We start from the raw sequence: 17,659 nt of genomic DNA, 5'->3' as shown, positions 1-17,659 counted from the left end.
TTGAATATACTCAAAGACCCAGCATGCACAGCATCTGGGTAGAGAATTCCAAAGATTCACAAGCCTCTGAGTGAAGAAATTCCTCCTCATCTCAGTCTTAAATGGCCGACCCCTTATCCTGAGACTATGCCCCCTAGTTCTAGACACTCCAGCCAGGGGAAACAACTTCTCAGCATTTACCCTGTCAATTCCCTTCAAAATCTTGTATGTTTCAATAAGATCACCTCTCATTCTTCTAAACTCCAGAGAGTATCGGCCCATTCTACACAATCTCTCATCATAGGACAGCCCTCTCATCCCAGGAATCAATCTAGTGAACCTTCGTTGCACCGCCTCCAAGGCAAGTATATCCTTCCTTAGATAAGGAGACCAAACTGTGCACAGTACTCCAGGTGTGGTCTCACCAAGGCCCTGTATAATTGTAGCAAGACTTCCTTATTCTTATATTTCAAAAGGCCAACATGCCATTTGCCTTCCTTATTGCTTGCTGTACCTGCATGCTAGCTTTCTGTGTTTCTTGCACGAGGACACCCAAATCTCTCTGAACACCAAAATTTGAAAGTTTCTCACCATTTAAAAAGATTCTGTTTTTCTATTCTTCCTACCAAAGTGAATAATCTCACATTTCCCTACATTATACTCCTCTGCCACCTGACTGCCCATTTACTTAGTCTATCTGTATCCCTTTACAGACTCTTTGGGCTCAAATTTCATCGGGCCGTTGAGGCAGGATTGGAGGCATGTAGGGGGTTAAAATCGCGAAATCGGGGGGCACGAACCCAACCCGCCTCCATGCCCGTTTCCAGGAGGTGGGTACCCGACCTGTGCTGGGAGCCACCTCCCCGAGGCGGGAAGGGGGTTAGTGTCAATTAACTGCCTGTTAACAGGTAGTTAACAGGCGGTTTTTAGCCTAATCCCTATTTTTATCCCTGAAGTGTGGGCTGCCCGACGGCTCCTAACCACGTCAAGTTAGCGAGGCGGACCGTCAGGTTGAAGGACTTGGAGGGTTCGAGATGTCTGGTGTTCAGGTGAGTGATGGGTGCATGAGTGCAGAGGTAAGTCTGTTTGGTGTGTGTAAAGTGTTTAAATAAGTTTTACTTACCTTTACTTACTAATGCAGGCTTCCTTCCTTCAGGTCTCAGGAGTCCCTCATCTCACCGGCACAGAAAGCAGAATAGCCGCGAGCTGTCAAAAATTGCAGCCTCTGCTTTCTGTTCTGGAGAGATCTCTAAATCAGCCTGAGAGGAAGGAATTAACTTAGAGTACAGATTGTCAGTGTTTGACAGCTTCAAAGAGCTGTAAAACGCTGATATTTCATCTGTCAAAAGCTCTTGACAGATGAAATGTCAATCTGTGACGTCACCTGTTGCCGGGTGGCCCTTAATTGGCCTGCTGAGCCCGCTGGCAGGCTCAATAAGGTCAATCAGGGGAAATCGAGTGGGTTGGCCACAACTCGATGGAGGCGGGACTACAACCCCAAAAGTAGGAGTCCCGCCTCCTACACGCCTCCATTGATAAAATCCAGCCCTTTGTGTTCGCTTCGCAGCTTACTGTCTCACCTTGCTTTGTATCACCAGCAAACTAGGATACATTACACTCAGTCACTTCATCTAGGTCATTAATACAGATTGTAAATAGCTGAGGCCCCAACACTGATCCTTGCGGCACCCCACTAGTTACAGCCTGCCAAACTGATCGGTTGGATATTAGGTTTGGCCAGTGCACGGACGTATTATGTCTGAATAAACACACAAATTGGTGTGTTAAAAACTAGCTGCTTTTATTTCCAGACCCGCTAGAATATCCCGTCAAAGAATAACAAAAACAATACAAGAGGCGTCATTGGAGTGTAAATGCTAAAATATGCTTACTCCCATCACGCGGCCATTTAGTTAACAATATGCAAGTAACATACATGTCACTTTCCCCCCTCAGAATTACAAGGTGAAAATAATCATCTCCAAGAACGGGCCTGGTGAACAGCTAAAAAACATTAAGGGCTGGATCTTGCCAGCCCTGGGGAGGTGGGTTTGGAGGCGGGACAGCCGGGAAAATTGCAGAATTTGGGTCCCAACCTGCCCCCCCCAACCCACCTCCATGCCATCTTGCCAGGAGGCGGGTAGCCGACCCGTGCTGGGTCCCAACTCCTCGAGGCGGGAAGGGGATTAGTGCCAATTAACTGCCTGTTAACAGGTAGTTAACAGGCAGTTTTTTGGCTAATCCCTATTTTGAGCCTTGAAGTGTGGGCTTCCCGACGGCTCCGAACCTCGCCAGGGTCAGCGAGGCGGTCCATCGGTCTGCGGGGGTCGGAGGGGCTGAGATGTCCGGTGTGCAGGTGAGTGATGGGTGCATGTGTGCAGAGGTAAGTGTGTGAGGTGTGTGTAAAGTGTTTTAATAAGTTTTACTTACCTTTACTTCTTCCTGCAGGCTTCCTTCCTTCAGTTCTCGGGAGTCCCTCAGCTCACCGGCACAGAAAGCAGAATGGCCGCTGAACTGTCAAAAGCTGCAGCCTTCTGCTTTCTGGTCAGGAAGGCTTTCTAACTGAGTCTTGAGTAAAGACACAACTTAGAAGACAGATTGTCAGTTTTTGACAGCTTCACAGAGCCGTCAAATGATGACATTTCATCTGTCAAAAGCTCTTGACAGATGAAACGGCACTCGCTGACGTCACCTGTAACTGGCTTTCCCTTAATTGGCCTGCTAAGCCCGCTGGGTGGGCTTAAAAAGGTCAATCAAGGGAAAATAGCGTGGGTTGGCCACAAGTCGATGGAGGCGGGACTAAAACCTAACAACTGGGAGTCCCGCCTCCAAAAGCTCCCCATTGACAAAATCCAGCCCATTATGGAGGAAGGTGGCAGGCGATAACAGTAGTGGTGGGCAGTGGAGGGACTGGCAGAGGGCAGAAAGAAACTTGTGGAGCCAGCAGTAATATTGATGCTGCTCCTGGCTCCACAAATATCATTGTGGTAACTTACTTGCAGTATTTTTGGAGCGACCTCCAGCGGCCCTTTCAAGGACCGCTGGTTCGGCTGCTCTATGTACAGTTCCACTGGGCGGGGCTTGTCCGATGGGTGTCCAAAATTGTATTGGGATCCAACACGTGCCTTCGGACCCCGATTTGCATATAGTAAGTAGGCTCCTGCCTGTTTCAGACAAGGGCACTGCTCGCCTATATAAAAGCCCAACTCATCAATCCAGGCAGGCCAGACGTCAAGGGAAGCGGAGCGGTAGGTGTTGTGCCTTGATTTTTATTACACTAGCCCTCCATTCCCACCTGGTAGATGGAATAAAAACCAGCCTCAGTGGGTGCAAAAAAGAACAAAAAAAGTCATAAATCTGCAAACCTCTCACGTTTGTTGACAACTGCCCTTGTCATCCTGAAGTTAAAAGTTTGAGCATGTACCATTGTGGTGTTATTGCCAAATACCAAGCTGTGACCTCAACCAATTAGTGAGGCAGTTATTAAATGTTTTAAAGTCAAATATCAATGTCAGCTGATCAATTGTCTTATGATCAATGTGTAAAATCACGTTGAATTTTCAATCTGTGCTTAATGACACTGAAATGCTCCAAAATTCATGAAGAAATGTCACGTCAAAGATCATTGCAACCTTTTCAAGGAAGCACCGTTTCACAGAGATTGAGAAAACAGGAAAATGGCTCAATGCAAAAATAAAATCAAACAGCAGCTAAATGGGGGGGAAAGGTAGCGGGTGAGCATTTACAATGAATCGCCGCCATTTCCTGCTTTGTTCCCACCAAGTTCTGGTTTTAAGGCCGTTGGATTTGGTGGCGGGTGAGGTGCCTGCCAGACTGAGGCAGGAGCTTCATCCATAAATGTTAATCAGGGTCTTATGGCGTCAATGGGATCCCGATGGCTTTTTAACCGGGGCCTGAGTGGCGGAGTCACCGTGGCTTACACACCAGGCTGAAGGAGGCAGGCAGCTGGTGGGAAGGGCGTAGAGGCCTTTCCAGCTAAGTCAAAAGTTTCCTTTGTGGAGCTGAGATGAGCAGGAGTGTTGTGAAGATGGCACTATGGTCTTAACTGCATCATTTTGACTACGATTTTCACATGTCTCCTGTTTCCGACGTGAGCTCCAGTCACCAGGATGGAGGTCCGCCCGAAAACCCAGACAGATGGCAAAGCCAAGGCAAGTTAGGGCGACGACCCGCCATTCGATTTTGAACCCACTGCCGCCCTATTTATAAGAACAAATGGGGTGGTAGCAACACAGAAATTGCCCTCTTTCATTTTATTGGTAGTTATTATCATTAGCTCTGTTTACCATTGTCTGCTTCTTACTCTGGTAAAGTCTCCATAGAATCAATATTAGCCACGTGAAGATCAGCACAAACATTCACTGTCAATGTGATGTGCTGAAAGTCGTGGAAATAAAAGTAGCCAATCTGGGTAACAACATTCAAAATTTAGGAGCCAAAGCTCATTGCCTAGCACTACAAGACTGCTGTAAACTTTGACCCCGACTAATGGCTTCATGCATTTTTGGAGGTGCCCGAGGAAGACATTCTTTGAGGTTATGTATAAAAGATACAGATAGTTGAAAATAAAACAATTATTAACTTCAATTTCATGGTCTACTTGATTTCGTGCTTCCCCAAGTCATGTATTGCAGTGGTTGGCAGTGCTGCGCTGTAATGTACTGTACATCAAATGATATAACGGTAACAAGCGGAACTCATAGAAACATAGAAACAGAAGATAGGAGCAGGAGTCGGCCATTCGGCCCCTCGAGCCTGCTCCGCCATTCAATGAGATCATGGCTGATCATCCAAACTCAGTACCCTGTCCCTGCCTTCTCCCCATATCCCTTGATCCCTTTAGCCTTAAGAAATATATCTAACTCCTTCTTGAATATATTTAATGAATTGGCCTCAACTGCCTTCTGTGGTAGAGAATTCCACAGGTTCACCACTCTCTGGGTGAAGAAATTCCTCCTCATCTCTGTCCTAAATGGCTTACCCCTTATCCTTAGACTGTGACCCCTGGTTCTGGACTCCCCCGCCATCGGGAACATCCTTCCTGCATCTAGTCTGTCTAGTCCTGTTAGAATTTTATAAGTTTCAATGAGATCCCCTCTCATTCTTCTAAACTCCAGCGAGTATAAGCCCAGTCGACCCAATCTCTCCTCATACGTCATTCCTGCCATCCCAGGTATTATGAAATATAATAACTGTGTTTTTGTACCTTGTGGTGCCTGTGTTGCATAATCATCTGTACAGTATTGCGTCACTACTTTTCTATCTCGCATCTCCTGCTTTCTGGACCCAAAGTGACTGAAATCTTCCATCCCTATAATTGCAGTCAACTAATCACAGAGGAAGCCTTTCGTGGTTAAGTGGATGAAAGATGCCTGAGGGAATATTATTGGACAGGGATAAGTGGAGAGAGGATCACCGGGTTAAAAGCTGCTGAAGCTGAATGCTTAGGAAGGGGGTAAAGCCTAACAGGAAGGGGGGATCTCATTATGGCTGTTTGAACCGATGCCATGGTAAGGAGTTTAAAGTGTATTAGATGGAATAATATATACGTGAAGCTCTAAAGAAGTAATGCTGGAATGTTTTCTAGGGTAAATGGTAGGAATGGAAAGGAAAGGGTTACAGCTTGGTTCTGTTAGACTGAAATAGACTGAGTAATATATATATATATAAAAATTTATCTTTGCGCTAAAACCTAAATGTGACTGGTTGAAAAGCAATTCCATAGCAGAAAATATGTTTCACCCTTCTCTATTAGATTACTTCAACAGGCAACTCAAAGCAGTGGCTATTGCTTATTTGCTGGCTTGTCAATTTAAGTGAAACCTTTCATCAATTTTCATTATATTTATCACAAGCATTGGATAACACAATCACTGGACTGACGGCAATTCTCAAATGTCCTTTTGACTTTAGAACGCTATACAACTATTGGTCATATCTAAAATCTGCAGGGTAATAGCAGACTCTGAAAATCTCAGGTGCAGTTAATATTTACCCCGTGCAGGTTTGTTTCAAAATGTATAAAACAACTATTGTGAAAACCCGAGATATGTGAAAGAGATGTTTTTGTATTTAGTCTGGTGATACTCCGGTGGCGGTGGGGGGGGGGGGGGGGGGGGGGGGGGCGATGGGAACGCAGCCTAGCGAGGGGCCAGCTCATTCGGGAGTGGAGCAGGGATTAAATTTACATTTTACATTTTTATATCACTTGGGCCTCTTCTGGCCCTGGATGCAGATCCCAGCAGCTTTGGCCTGGTGGGGAAGCTTCCACTTCTGCCAGCCCCCACCCCACTCAGATCTCAGGTAAAATTAGCAGTCAGGTCCTGATTACGTCATTGCATCCCGATCTGCATATGTAAAGAATGACCCTGCCGGCAGTTGGCTAGATCGGGATGGGAATGGAGTGGCTATCTCCCCAGCTTCATTTAACTGCCCCCCCTCCTCCCCCCATACGGTTTCCGCCGGGCAGGGGAGTTAAAATCGACCCCTATCATTCAGTACAGTTATAAGTTCAGGTTCTTGCCTTAGATCGTCTCTCAGACACAGCAGTGCTAGTCACTCCAGTAAGCAGTCTGAACATCTTAAATTAAGGGTGTTCTGGTACTGCCCAATAACCATATGATTTGGTAGCCCAAGAGTGAAACAATAGTAGCCCCTTGTGATCTGATATTCATGTCTTTTACACGAGTCCCAACATCCCTTTCCAATCATTTTTAAGGGTGGACCAAGAAAACATTTGGTATGATAAGGCTAGTTACAAATCATTCAGCTGCTTTCATAGCAAGGGCACATACAGAGCAACAGTTAAGACTTGGGGTCACTTAATTCAATCAGTATAGGTTGTCGCCAAGCAATGAAGCAAAACAATGGACAGGCTAAGCGTTCTCACCTCAGCCTTGCGATTTAAACAAAATTACTTCTAACTACCCTCTTGCATTCTCCATCTGAGCTGGCCAAAGCTTGCCTTCTACAGCTTTCTGTTTTAAAAACCTGACTGATTTTTGTAGCCTTTGCTGCAACTGACTGACCGCCTGCGTCTCTGTCTCTATTTTTATCTCCCCGAGTTCGCAGGCAGAAAGGACGACCCTCTCCCCAGTGCCCAGGTCCCAATGGGTGCAAAGCGTTTATCGTTTGCCCGGAAAGATAACACGTGGTTTATTATTTACATTCTATAGGGAAAGAATACTAAAGCTTAGCTCATCAGCATTTTGACCAACTAACGTTTCAGTGCCTTTTCTTTAACTTGTATGAATACACTTTGCTTTTTAAAAAAAATTTGCATTTAAACATGACTCTTTTTTCAAATCTTTTCTGTGGAAACATGGTTTAAAAATGCTGAAGAGTGATAATTACACATGCAGGAAGATGTTTTCCTTGATATGGAACAGAAAGGAGGCTGAACCATTAGGCATGTATTTGTAAAGCCTTTATTCTCAGGAGTATTCTGCAAATATAGTATGCCTGACACTTTGACATTGTCTAATATAGCATTTCTATTTCTTAGACTCTGGCAGACTATCTAAAGCTTCAGTGGCTTGCATCATTTTAGCGGTCGTCCTCTGTTGCTTCCTTGTACTGGGGTTCCTAGCCCTAAAGCAAAGGTAAGTACAATTGTACAGACACTATTCCCTCAGTACACGAGCAATTAATTGAAACCCTTCTCCTTTTGAAATATTCCTCATTAATGAAATATTTTCCGTAACATAGTTACGTTTTGAACCTAGAGTGAATAGATGTTGAGGTGATTTGTTCAAATATTTTGCATCATAATTGTACAAAAACAATTCCACAATTGTTTTGGCCTCATGTATATTTGACTTTTGGGGTTATATTCTTGCTGTTCGCATCTGTGGTATTAATTTCTGCGCTTGGCCCAGCTTTATCAGATGCATCGGCCGGAATTGTCCCCTGAAAAACGAGTGGGCTTGGAGCGTGGGGGCAGTCAAATTATTAAAAAATGAGATTCCCGACCTGATCCCGCCTCCAACCCGCCAACTTCCAGTGTTGCCGGAGGTGGGACGGGGGCGGGGCAGGGGGTGGGTGACCGACCCGCTCCCTGGGGGCGTTGCCTTAATTTAAATATTATAATGAGGCTTGCAGCCTCTTTTTCCCTGTCCATTTTGTGTTTAACTGCCTGTGGATGGGTTTCACACAATTCGTGAAACCTGGCAGTTAAACCGAGGTGGGGACTGCTGCATCCAGGAGGTAAGTGGCTATACACCGACCTCCTGGATCCAGGGTCCCTGCCTAATCCACCCTCCACGATCGGAGACACCACCATGAGGCCTCCGATCACCCACCCCAGGCCTACCCCCACACCCAGTGATGATGATGAGGCTGGCCCCGATTCTCTCTTCCCCCCTCCCGATCCCTTGCAGAACTCCCCCCCCCCCCCCCCCACAATCCCTGGCCAACTCCCCCCAGCTCCCGATCCCTAGCTGAACACCCCCGATCCCTGACCGAGCACCACCCCCCCCCCCCCCCCCACACAACCCCTGGCCAACCCCCCCTCTCAATCCCTGGCCGACCCCCCGCTCCCCGATCCCTGGCTGAACACCCCCTCCCCCGATCCCTGACCGAACACCCCACCCCCCCACACAACCCCTGGCCAACCCCCCCTCTCAATCCCTGGCCGACCCCCTGCTCCCCAATAATCCCTGGCCAACCCCCCCCTCCCCCGATCCCTGACCGAACATCCCCCCCGCAAATCCCTGGCCAAGTCCCCCTCCCAATCCCTGGCCGACCCCCCGCTCCCCAATAATCCCTGGCCAACACCCCATCCCCGATCCCTGGCAGAACACCCCCTTCCCTGATCCCTGACCGAACACCCCCACCCACCCCAATCCCTGGCTGGCATGCCCCCTCGATCCCTGGCCAATTCCCCCCCCCCCACCCCATGATCCCTGGCCAAATCCCCCTTCCCCCCGATCCCTGGCAGACCCACCACCCACCCCACCCCCGTGATCCTGACCCCTCGCTTCTGAGGCCTACGCACCCGCAGCCAGCCAGCCTCTCAACCCGGCCTCCCAGGTTTCCCGCCCACCTCGGAGGCCACCCGCCCCCCACCTGCCTCCCTTGAGAAAATTCCAGCCATAGTGTTAATTCACTGACCGCCCGTGTATGATGTTTGCAAACTAATGAGGCAGAATGGCTCCTGTACGTTCAAGCGTGGACAACCTGTGTTCAAAACTGGAAAAGGAGCAATTTACTGACCAGGGGGTCAAAATGAGCTAAAGAGCTGCTGAAGTAGAAAGCTCAATTTATTGGTATGACACTTCTTATAAGAAAACCAATGATAAGAAGAGGATAAATGACACCAAGTAGGGGAGAAACAAATTAGCCCATATAAACAGACAATTGGCAGAGACTGCAACAAGACTTCAATCAGCCAGCAAACTGATTCCAGAGGAACAAGCAGGAGCAGATTGAAAATGTGTAATGTACCCGTCTGTAATGGTGCAGTCACGAGCATCATTTTGAACTACAGCTATAGCTTCTGGCATCTCAATTCCTTTCCAACCAATATAACTACCAGAAGTAAATCAGGAATAAGCGGGCAATGAGCCATTAAAGCACCAGTCACAAATCCAATTAGCCCACCAAGGATATAAAGATATTTTTTTATTATTCATTCCTGGCATCGCTAGCAAGGCCCAGCATTTATTGCCCATCCCTAGTTGCACTTGAGAAGGTGGTGGTGAGCCGCCTTTTTGAACGGCTGCAGTCTGTGTAGTGAAGGCACTCCCACGTTACTGTTAGGGAGGGAGTTCCAGGATTTTGACTCAGTGACAATGAAAGATTGGCGATATACTTCCAAGTCAGGATGGTGTGTGACTTGGAGGGGAACTTGGAGGTGGTGGTGTTCCCATGCACCCGCTGCCCTTGTCCTTCTAGGTGGAAGAGGTCACGGGTTTGGGAGGTGCTACTGAAGAAGCCTTGGCGAGTTGCTGCAGTGCATCTTGTCGATGGTACACACTGCAGCCACGGTGCACCAGTGGTGGAGGGAGTGAATATGATTATGTCAGGCTGTTGCTTGACTAGTCTGCGGGACAGCTCTCCCAATTTTGGCACAAGTCCCCAAATGATAATTAGGAGGACTTTGCAGGGTCGACTGGGCTGGGTGTGCCTTTTCAGTGGCCAAATCCAGTGCCTAGGTCGATGCTGTGTGGTTCGTCTGGTTTTATTCTTATTATAGATTTTAGTAGCGGTTTTGATACAACTGAGTGGCTTGCTAGGCCATTTCAGAGGGCAGTTAAGAGACAACCACATTGCTGTGGGTCTGGAGTCACATATAGGCCAGACCAGGTAAGGACAGCAGATTTCCTTCCCTAAAGGACATTAGTGAACCAGATGGGTTTTTACGACAATCCTGTAGTTTCATGGTCACCATTACTGATACTAGCTTTTTATTCCAGATTGATTTAATTAATTTTCCGAATTTAAATTCCCCAACTGCCTTGGTGGGATTTGAAATCATGTCTCCAAATCATTAGTTCAGACTTCTGGATTACTAGTCCAGTAACATAACCCCTACAGATCACAATTGTTGGGGTGGAGAGGGGGAAGGGCGCGGGAATTTTTACCCCCCCTCCTCAGTGGGAATAAGGAGAGGCGGCCTTTAAAATAGAGCGTTCAGCTGGCATCCCACTGGCCACCATTTTAACTGCTCACTGGAATTAGGTGATTGAGGTGCTTGCCAGTAGTAGGAGGGGACCTCATAAATTTAAGCAAATCAGATGGCCCATTACGTCATTGGGATCCCGATAGGATTTAAACTCCGACCTGAGCAGGGAAGTCGCTGCGGCATTCCCACCAGGTGGAAGCAGGTCAGGACAGCTGTCGAGAGGAGGAAGATGCCGCCAAAGTAAGTGGAAATCTTTCCTCTGTAGGGCTACGAGGAGCAGGAGTTCTCCTCCAAACCCCACCAGCAAAGTCGCCGCCCCCACAGTTTGGCACTCTCCCCCCACCCACTTCCCTCCCATGAAACCCTCCCGAAACTCCCTCTTCGTGGCTCATTCCCTCCTTTGGTGCCATCCGGTCGTCTCCGGCCACCTGAACATCCGTTCCGCATGCAGAGACCAGATCCCACTTTCTTCCCATTCCGGGCGGGCAGCTGACTGGCAGCACGCAGATGAAGCCCAAGCGTTAAAATACCCCAGGCCTGAAATCTGGGCCTGCAGGTGCATTTTGTCTTCATCCAATCCCCTGCGTACTGGACAATCGCAGGGAGTTAAAATCAACCCCCAGAATTTTGAAACAGTAAATTTCATTAGCAATTTTGTTATTATCCATAGATCCAGTGTCTCAGGAAGTGAAATAAGAGGCAATATTCATAGAATACTGGGAACAGGTTGTATGATGTGCAGAAATCCCCCCTCGCCCCTCGCTCCATCTAAAAGTTTCCAAAGTTCAGACCCATCTAACGGACAACACAAATCTGTGAAAAACTTCTTTTACTTAAAAATCAGCACGAGATTACAAGAAAGCATCCGATAGTTATGTAGCATATAACAATTTTCGATTATACTTCAGCACACGCAGAGCTATCCCTTTCCTTTAAGCTCAAGCGATAATAAGCAAACCACCACATACGTACTAACACCAGCGATGGGTCAATTCAGCGATGACTAGAGATGTATGATTTCTGGCAACTGACCAGGTCGCCCCCGACTGCAGCCCCGAGTGTCTTTTTGCAGCATCTTTTATACTGTAAAACCTGGCAACCCTCCCACTGCGTACCTGTCCCTAACTATACAGTCTGTGGTCAATAGTTGTTTTTCAGTTAGTCTTATCAATAGTCTGTTAAACATCCATGGGCTTCAAGGCCGGTTACATTCCATAATCTAAAGATGTTTCTATTTTTGCACTAATTCCACAACTGAATAGTTTGTTCCCACAGAAAGTCCAAGGTCTGTTTTCCTTCTTCTCTTCTTAGGCAGTCCCTCGGAACCGAGGATGACTTGCTTCCACACTAAAAATGAGTTCTCAGGTGACTGATGAGTCCAATGCGAGACCTACAGTCTCTGTCTCAGGTGGGGCAGACGGTGGTTGAAGGGGCGGGTGGGTGGGGTGCTTGGGTTGATGTGCGCTGCTTGCCCTTGGCTTCCGCTTGCTCCCAGCGAAGAGACTCGAGGTGTTCGGTGCCTTCCCGGATGCTTCTCCTTCACTTTGTGCGATCTTGGGCCAGGGATTCCCAGGTGTCGGTGGGGATGTTGTACTTTTTCAAGGAGGCTTTGAGGGTGTCCTTGATGCGTTTCCTCTGCCCACCTGGGGCTCTCTTGCTGTGCTGGAGCTCCGAGTATATCACTTGTTTTGGGAGTCTCGTATCGGGCATGCGGACAATGTGGCCCATCCATCGGAGTTGATCGAGCGTGGTCAAAGCTTTGATGCTGGGGATGTTGACCTGAGCGAGAACATTGACATTGGTGCGCCTATCCTGTCAATGGATTTGCAGGATCTTCCGGAGGCAGCATTGGTGTTACCTCTCCAGTGCTTTGAGATGCCTGCTGTACATGATCCATGTCTCTGAAGCATACAGGAGGGCAAGTATCACTACTGCTCTATAGACCATGAGCTTGCTGCCAGATTTGAGGTCCTGGTCTTCAAACATTCTTTTCCTCAGGCGACCGAAGGCTGCACTGGCACACTGAAGGCGGTGTTGGACTTCATCATCGACGTCTGCCCTTGTTGACAGTGGGCTCCCGAGGTATGAAAAGTGGTCCACGTTGTCCAATGCCTCATCATGGATTTTGATAATGGGGGAGCAGTACTGTGTGGTGGGGGCAGGTTGGTAGAGGACCTTTGTCTTACGGATGTTTAGTGTAAGGCCCATGCTCTCGTACGTTTCGGTGAAGGTATTGACGATGGTTTGAAGTTTGGCCTCAGAGTGTGCGCAGACGCAAGCATCGTCTGCATACTGTAATTCGATGACACAGGATGGGACAACTTTGGATCTGGATTTGAGGTGACAGAGATTGAATAGTTTCCCGTTTGTTCTGTAGATTAGCTCCACTCCAGCGGGGAGCTTACTGAGGGTGAGATGGAGCATTGCAGTCAGTAAGATCAAGAAGAGCGTTGGTGCGATGACACAGCCTTGCTTGACCCCAGTCCATACGTTAATTGGGTCTGTGGTGGATCCGTTAGCCAGGATCACGGCTTGCATGTCATCGTGAAGCAGGTGGAGGATGGTGACAAACTTTTGAGGGCAGTCAAATTTGAGGAAGACACTCCATAATCCTTCACTGTTGACGGTATCGAAGGCCTTTGTGAGATCAAAGAAGGCCATGTACAGCGGTTGGTGCTGTTCACTGCATTTCTCTTGTAGTTGACGCGCGGTGAAGATCATGTCCATTGTGCCCCTTAGTGGGCGGAATCCGCATTGCGACTGTGAGGAGCTCTTTAGCCACTGGGAGAAGGCGATTGAGGAGGATTCTTGTGATGACTTTCCCTGTGGCAGACTCTGATCAATAGTCTGTTAAACATCTGTGGGCTTCAAGGCTGATTACATTCCATAATCTGAAAATGTTTCTGTTTTTGCATTGATTCCATAGCTCAATAGTCTGTTCCCACAGAAAGTCCAAGGTCTGATTTCCTTATCTTTTGAAAGACAATTGGCAGCTTTCACAGCTTACAACCATAACATCTCAGCAACCAGTCTCTTGGCCTCGCGAAGCATGATGGTACATAAAATGTGGTCAACTTTTAAGTTTTGGTCAAGTTACAGCAAAATTTCCAACAAATGGCTTATTCTTACAAGGTGGACAACATTACCCAGAATCTGCTGGATGGCTCCTCAGGGGTTGCACCCATTGTTTTCACACTGCAGAACTAACCAAGCTATAGATGCATTTGTCACCATCCAAATCTTTTCAAGATGGGCAAATGAAAGTTTAAGCAGATAGCAACATTATTGGAAAGAGCTTCTGGCTGTCAAGGGGATGTAAGCGGAATCTGGAAGGAATGGAGATCAGTGACAGCATGCAAGAACAAGGGGAAGAATTGGTGCCAGAATTTGGTGGATATTGTATAATAGTAGTTATACTCACTGGTGTTCTCCAAACTTACAAATATAATGACCATGTTTGTTATCCTGCAGATTAGAGTATTTTAGATTGGGGTCTCATTACATAAATGGGGCTCCATACATAATCTGGATGACTAAAAAAGAGAAAAAAGATATAAATTATTTCCTTTGTTTTTTGTAAAGAATTGCTTTTAAATATTTCCAGTAGAACGGTGCATAGAATGCTTGTATTTTTCTTTGTGGTGAAGATTGTTTCCGTTATCTGATAGAGTCTGGTCGATTTTCCTGACCTTTGCTCTCAGGGAGCAGCCAGTTCCTCAGGTACAAAGTTCAGGAAAAAGGAGCGAAGATCCAGATTGCCGGGCCTCCATCTCTTTAATGTTGCCCTGGGATTTATGGGGTTTTCCTGAAGGGCCAATGGATGACTGCTAATGAGGCTAGCGAGCGTGTGACAATTATTTCCAGGTTCGCTCAGCATTTGCCAGCACAGAACAGGGTACTCACAGAAAACTCCAGTGGAGAGGTGAGACACTTCATTGGCATACTTAAATCAGGCTCCCACAGTGCAACTGGGAGCCTGATGCAAATTTAACAGTTGCCACGTGGGTTTCCCAGGGCTCGGGAAACCCGGCAGTTAAAGGGGAGGCAAGAGCTTGCGGCTCAAGAAGGTAAATGCCTTTTACAATGCAGGAGTGCTCCTCTCGGCCCCTCATTTTCAAAGCACCCAGATGGCCTTCTTCCCCTTGGGATCGACAGGATATTGTGCTTTATATGCATAGCACCTTGTCACATGCCCCAGAAATGTCTCACAGCATTTCAACAAATTTGTTTGAAATGCAGTGAATGTTGTTTTGTCAGCAAATGCAGCGGCCCCATTGCACAAAGCAAGATCCCACAAATAGCAAGAAACGATCAACGGCAGGAATGTTGGCCAAGTCACTAGGAGAACTCCTTACTCTTTTTGGAAATAATGCCATGGATCTTGAGGGCAGGATTTTCATTGGGCCGTGGAGGCGGGATTGGAGGCGTGTGGGGGGTTAAAATTGCAAAATCGGAGGGCACGAACCCATCCCGCCCCCAACCCGCCTCCATGCCAGTTTCAAAGGAGGCGGGTACCCGACCCGCACTGGGACCCGCCTCCCCGAGGCGGGAAGGGGATTAGTGCCAATTAACTGACTGTTAACAGGCAGTTTTTAGCCTAAATCCCTATTTTTATTGTTGAAGTGTGGGATTCCCGACGGCTCCAAACCACGCCAAGTTAGCAAGGTGGGCCGTCGGGCTGAAGGGCTTGGCGGGTTCAGGTGAGTGATGGGTGCATGAGTTCAGAGGTAAGTGTGTTTGGTGTATGTAAAGTGTTTAAAGAAGTTTTACTTGCCTTTACTTACCTTTACAGCCTTCCTTCAGGCCTCGGGAATCGCTCATCTCACCGGCACAGGAAGCAGAGTGGCCGTGAGCTGTCAAAAGTTGCAGCATTCAGCTTTCTGTTCTGGAGAGATCTCTAAATCAGCCTGAGAGGAAGGAATTAACTTAGTGTACAGATTGTCAGTATTTGACAGCTTCAAAGAGCTGTGAAACGCTGATATTTCATCTGTCAAAAGCTCTTGACAGATGAAATTTCAATCTGTGATGCCGCCTGTTGCTGGATGGTCCTTAATTGGCCTGCTGAGCCCGCTGGGTGGGCTCAACAAGGTCAATCAAGTGAAAATCGCCTGGGTTGGTCAAAACTTGATGGAGGCGGGACTACAACCCCTAAAATTGTAGTCCCGCCTCCTACACACCTCCTCAATCAAAATCCAGCCCAGAATGTCCATTAAAACACTGAAACAGGCAGGCAGGGACTCCACTCCAAAGGACAGCACTCCAAAGGTGGAGCATTCCTTCAGTAATGCACTGGGCTATCAGCCCATATTATAGTTGCAAGTCCTGAAGAGTGCTACTGACTGAGCCAGTGATAAGTTACCAGTGTGCGAGTGCACGTAGGCAATGCTATGTGTAGCGCCATTAACCTACCTATCACTAGTAAGTCTTCTGAAGGGATATCTCCAGACTAGTCGTTAAACTGTCGGCTAACTCCTAGTCGAAAATTCACATGCAGAACTTGCAAAAGTAAATGAATCATGCTTGGAGGCATACTTGGTAACTCGAGGACTCACACACCGTTTGCCTATTTGACAAACAAAATCTCCTCTTGCTGTAGTGAGCAGTCTCCTCTCTCCAATAAGCAGGTGCATAGATGGGTTACAGGCAGTAATGTCAAATTTGCCGGTTGGGTCCTCAGGCACTTTGATCCAGGCATATGAGGAAGATAGTGGGTTTCCTGAGCAAAGTAGGATGGATTTGTCAAACCATTTTGCACAGTGCTAACTGACTGATGTCCCCAGTTGCCCAAAGTGGGGCCTGAAACATGTCAACTGTACGGAAAGAATTTCAGCGGTCATTAGCAACATCAGCACATAATTCATGGAGCATGACACTCTAAATCCGTTTAGCTCCTCGCACTGGTGGTACATTATCTGTTTTGTGAATCTGAAGCTCGGCAGACAATGTACATCAGCATCTAATCAATAAAACGTATTTGATGCGTGCAGATCCTCAGGGGCTTTGCCTTTCCACGGGATGACCATGATGGTGTCAACAATCATTCGTCATTTAGCAAATGGCAATCCTTGTGTATTAAAAGACCTATTACACAGATAGTTTGAGCTGCTCATTAATGACATTAATAACCCTAAAAAAAAAATGCATGCTCACTGGTGGGAGATCTGATTGCATGTTATCCATTACTACAAAAATATACTGGTAAAACTGTGAGTCTATGAAAACTGTAGAATCTGGAGCAAACAACGACACAGCCAGGCATCAAATTGTGAAACAAAGCACCAACATAAAGAAAGAAAGACTTGCATTTATATAGCGCCTTTCACAACCACCGGCTTTACAGCCAATGAAGTACTTTTGAAGTGTGGTCACTGCTGTAATGTGGGAAACACGGCAGCCAATTTGCACACAGCAAGGTCCCACAAACAGCAACGTGATAATGACCAGATAATCTGTTTTTGTTATGTTGATTGAGGGATAAATATTGGCCAGGACACCGGGGATAACTCCCCTGCTCTTCTTCAAAATAGTGGCCATGGGGTCTTTTACGGCCACCTGTGAGAGCAGACGGGGCCTCGGTTTAACGTCTCAACCGAAAGACAGCACCTCTGACAGTGCGGCACTCCCTCAGCACTGCACTGGTGTGGCAGCCTAGATTTATGTGCTCGAGTCCCTGGAGTGGGACTTAGGACCCACAAACCTTCTGACTCAGAGGCGAGTGTGTTACCCACTGAGCCACAGCTGACAGCTGTCAAATGATAAAGGATTTAGAATATGGTAAATGTTATTACTTCACCTTTCTTTTCCATTTCAGTAAAATCAGACCTTGGAATTAGAGTTACTTTCCTCTCGGTGTTATTTAGAAGAAGTGTACAGGGGACTGGATGCGGTGGTAGGTTAGAGTACAGGCCTTCCTGCTCCTGGGATCTAAGTTGGAATTTAGTCCCGTTAATTGAGAGGAAAAGCCTTTCTGCTGTGGTAAGGCTTTAAGCGGAATAAATTTGGTGACCCAAAATGCAGTTTCCTGAGAACTGGAAA

General features: G+C 47.2%; 1 protein-coding gene across 1 annotated transcript in view; it reads left to right on the top strand.

Annotated features, from left to right (window-relative positions):
• The window catches only part of tpo (thyroid peroxidase), a 180,453-nt gene that overhangs the window by 148,662 nt on the left and 14,132 nt on the right, over positions 1–17,659 (top strand). The window contains exon 15 of the mRNA XM_085996420.1: positions 7,505–7,601. Coding sequence (XP_085852546.1) covers positions 7,505–7,601 — 97 coding nt within the window. The remainder of the gene's footprint in view (positions 1–7,504; positions 7,602–17,659) is intronic.

The sequence above is a fragment of the Somniosus microcephalus genome, chromosome 9, assembly GCF_052327205.1.
Source record: "Somniosus microcephalus isolate GS21.2 chromosome 9, FLI_Smic_1.0, whole genome shotgun sequence".
Classification (NCBI taxonomy): Eukaryota; Metazoa; Chordata; class Chondrichthyes; order Squaliformes; family Somniosidae; genus Somniosus; species Somniosus microcephalus.
This window is presented reverse-complemented; position numbering and strand designations above follow the sequence as displayed.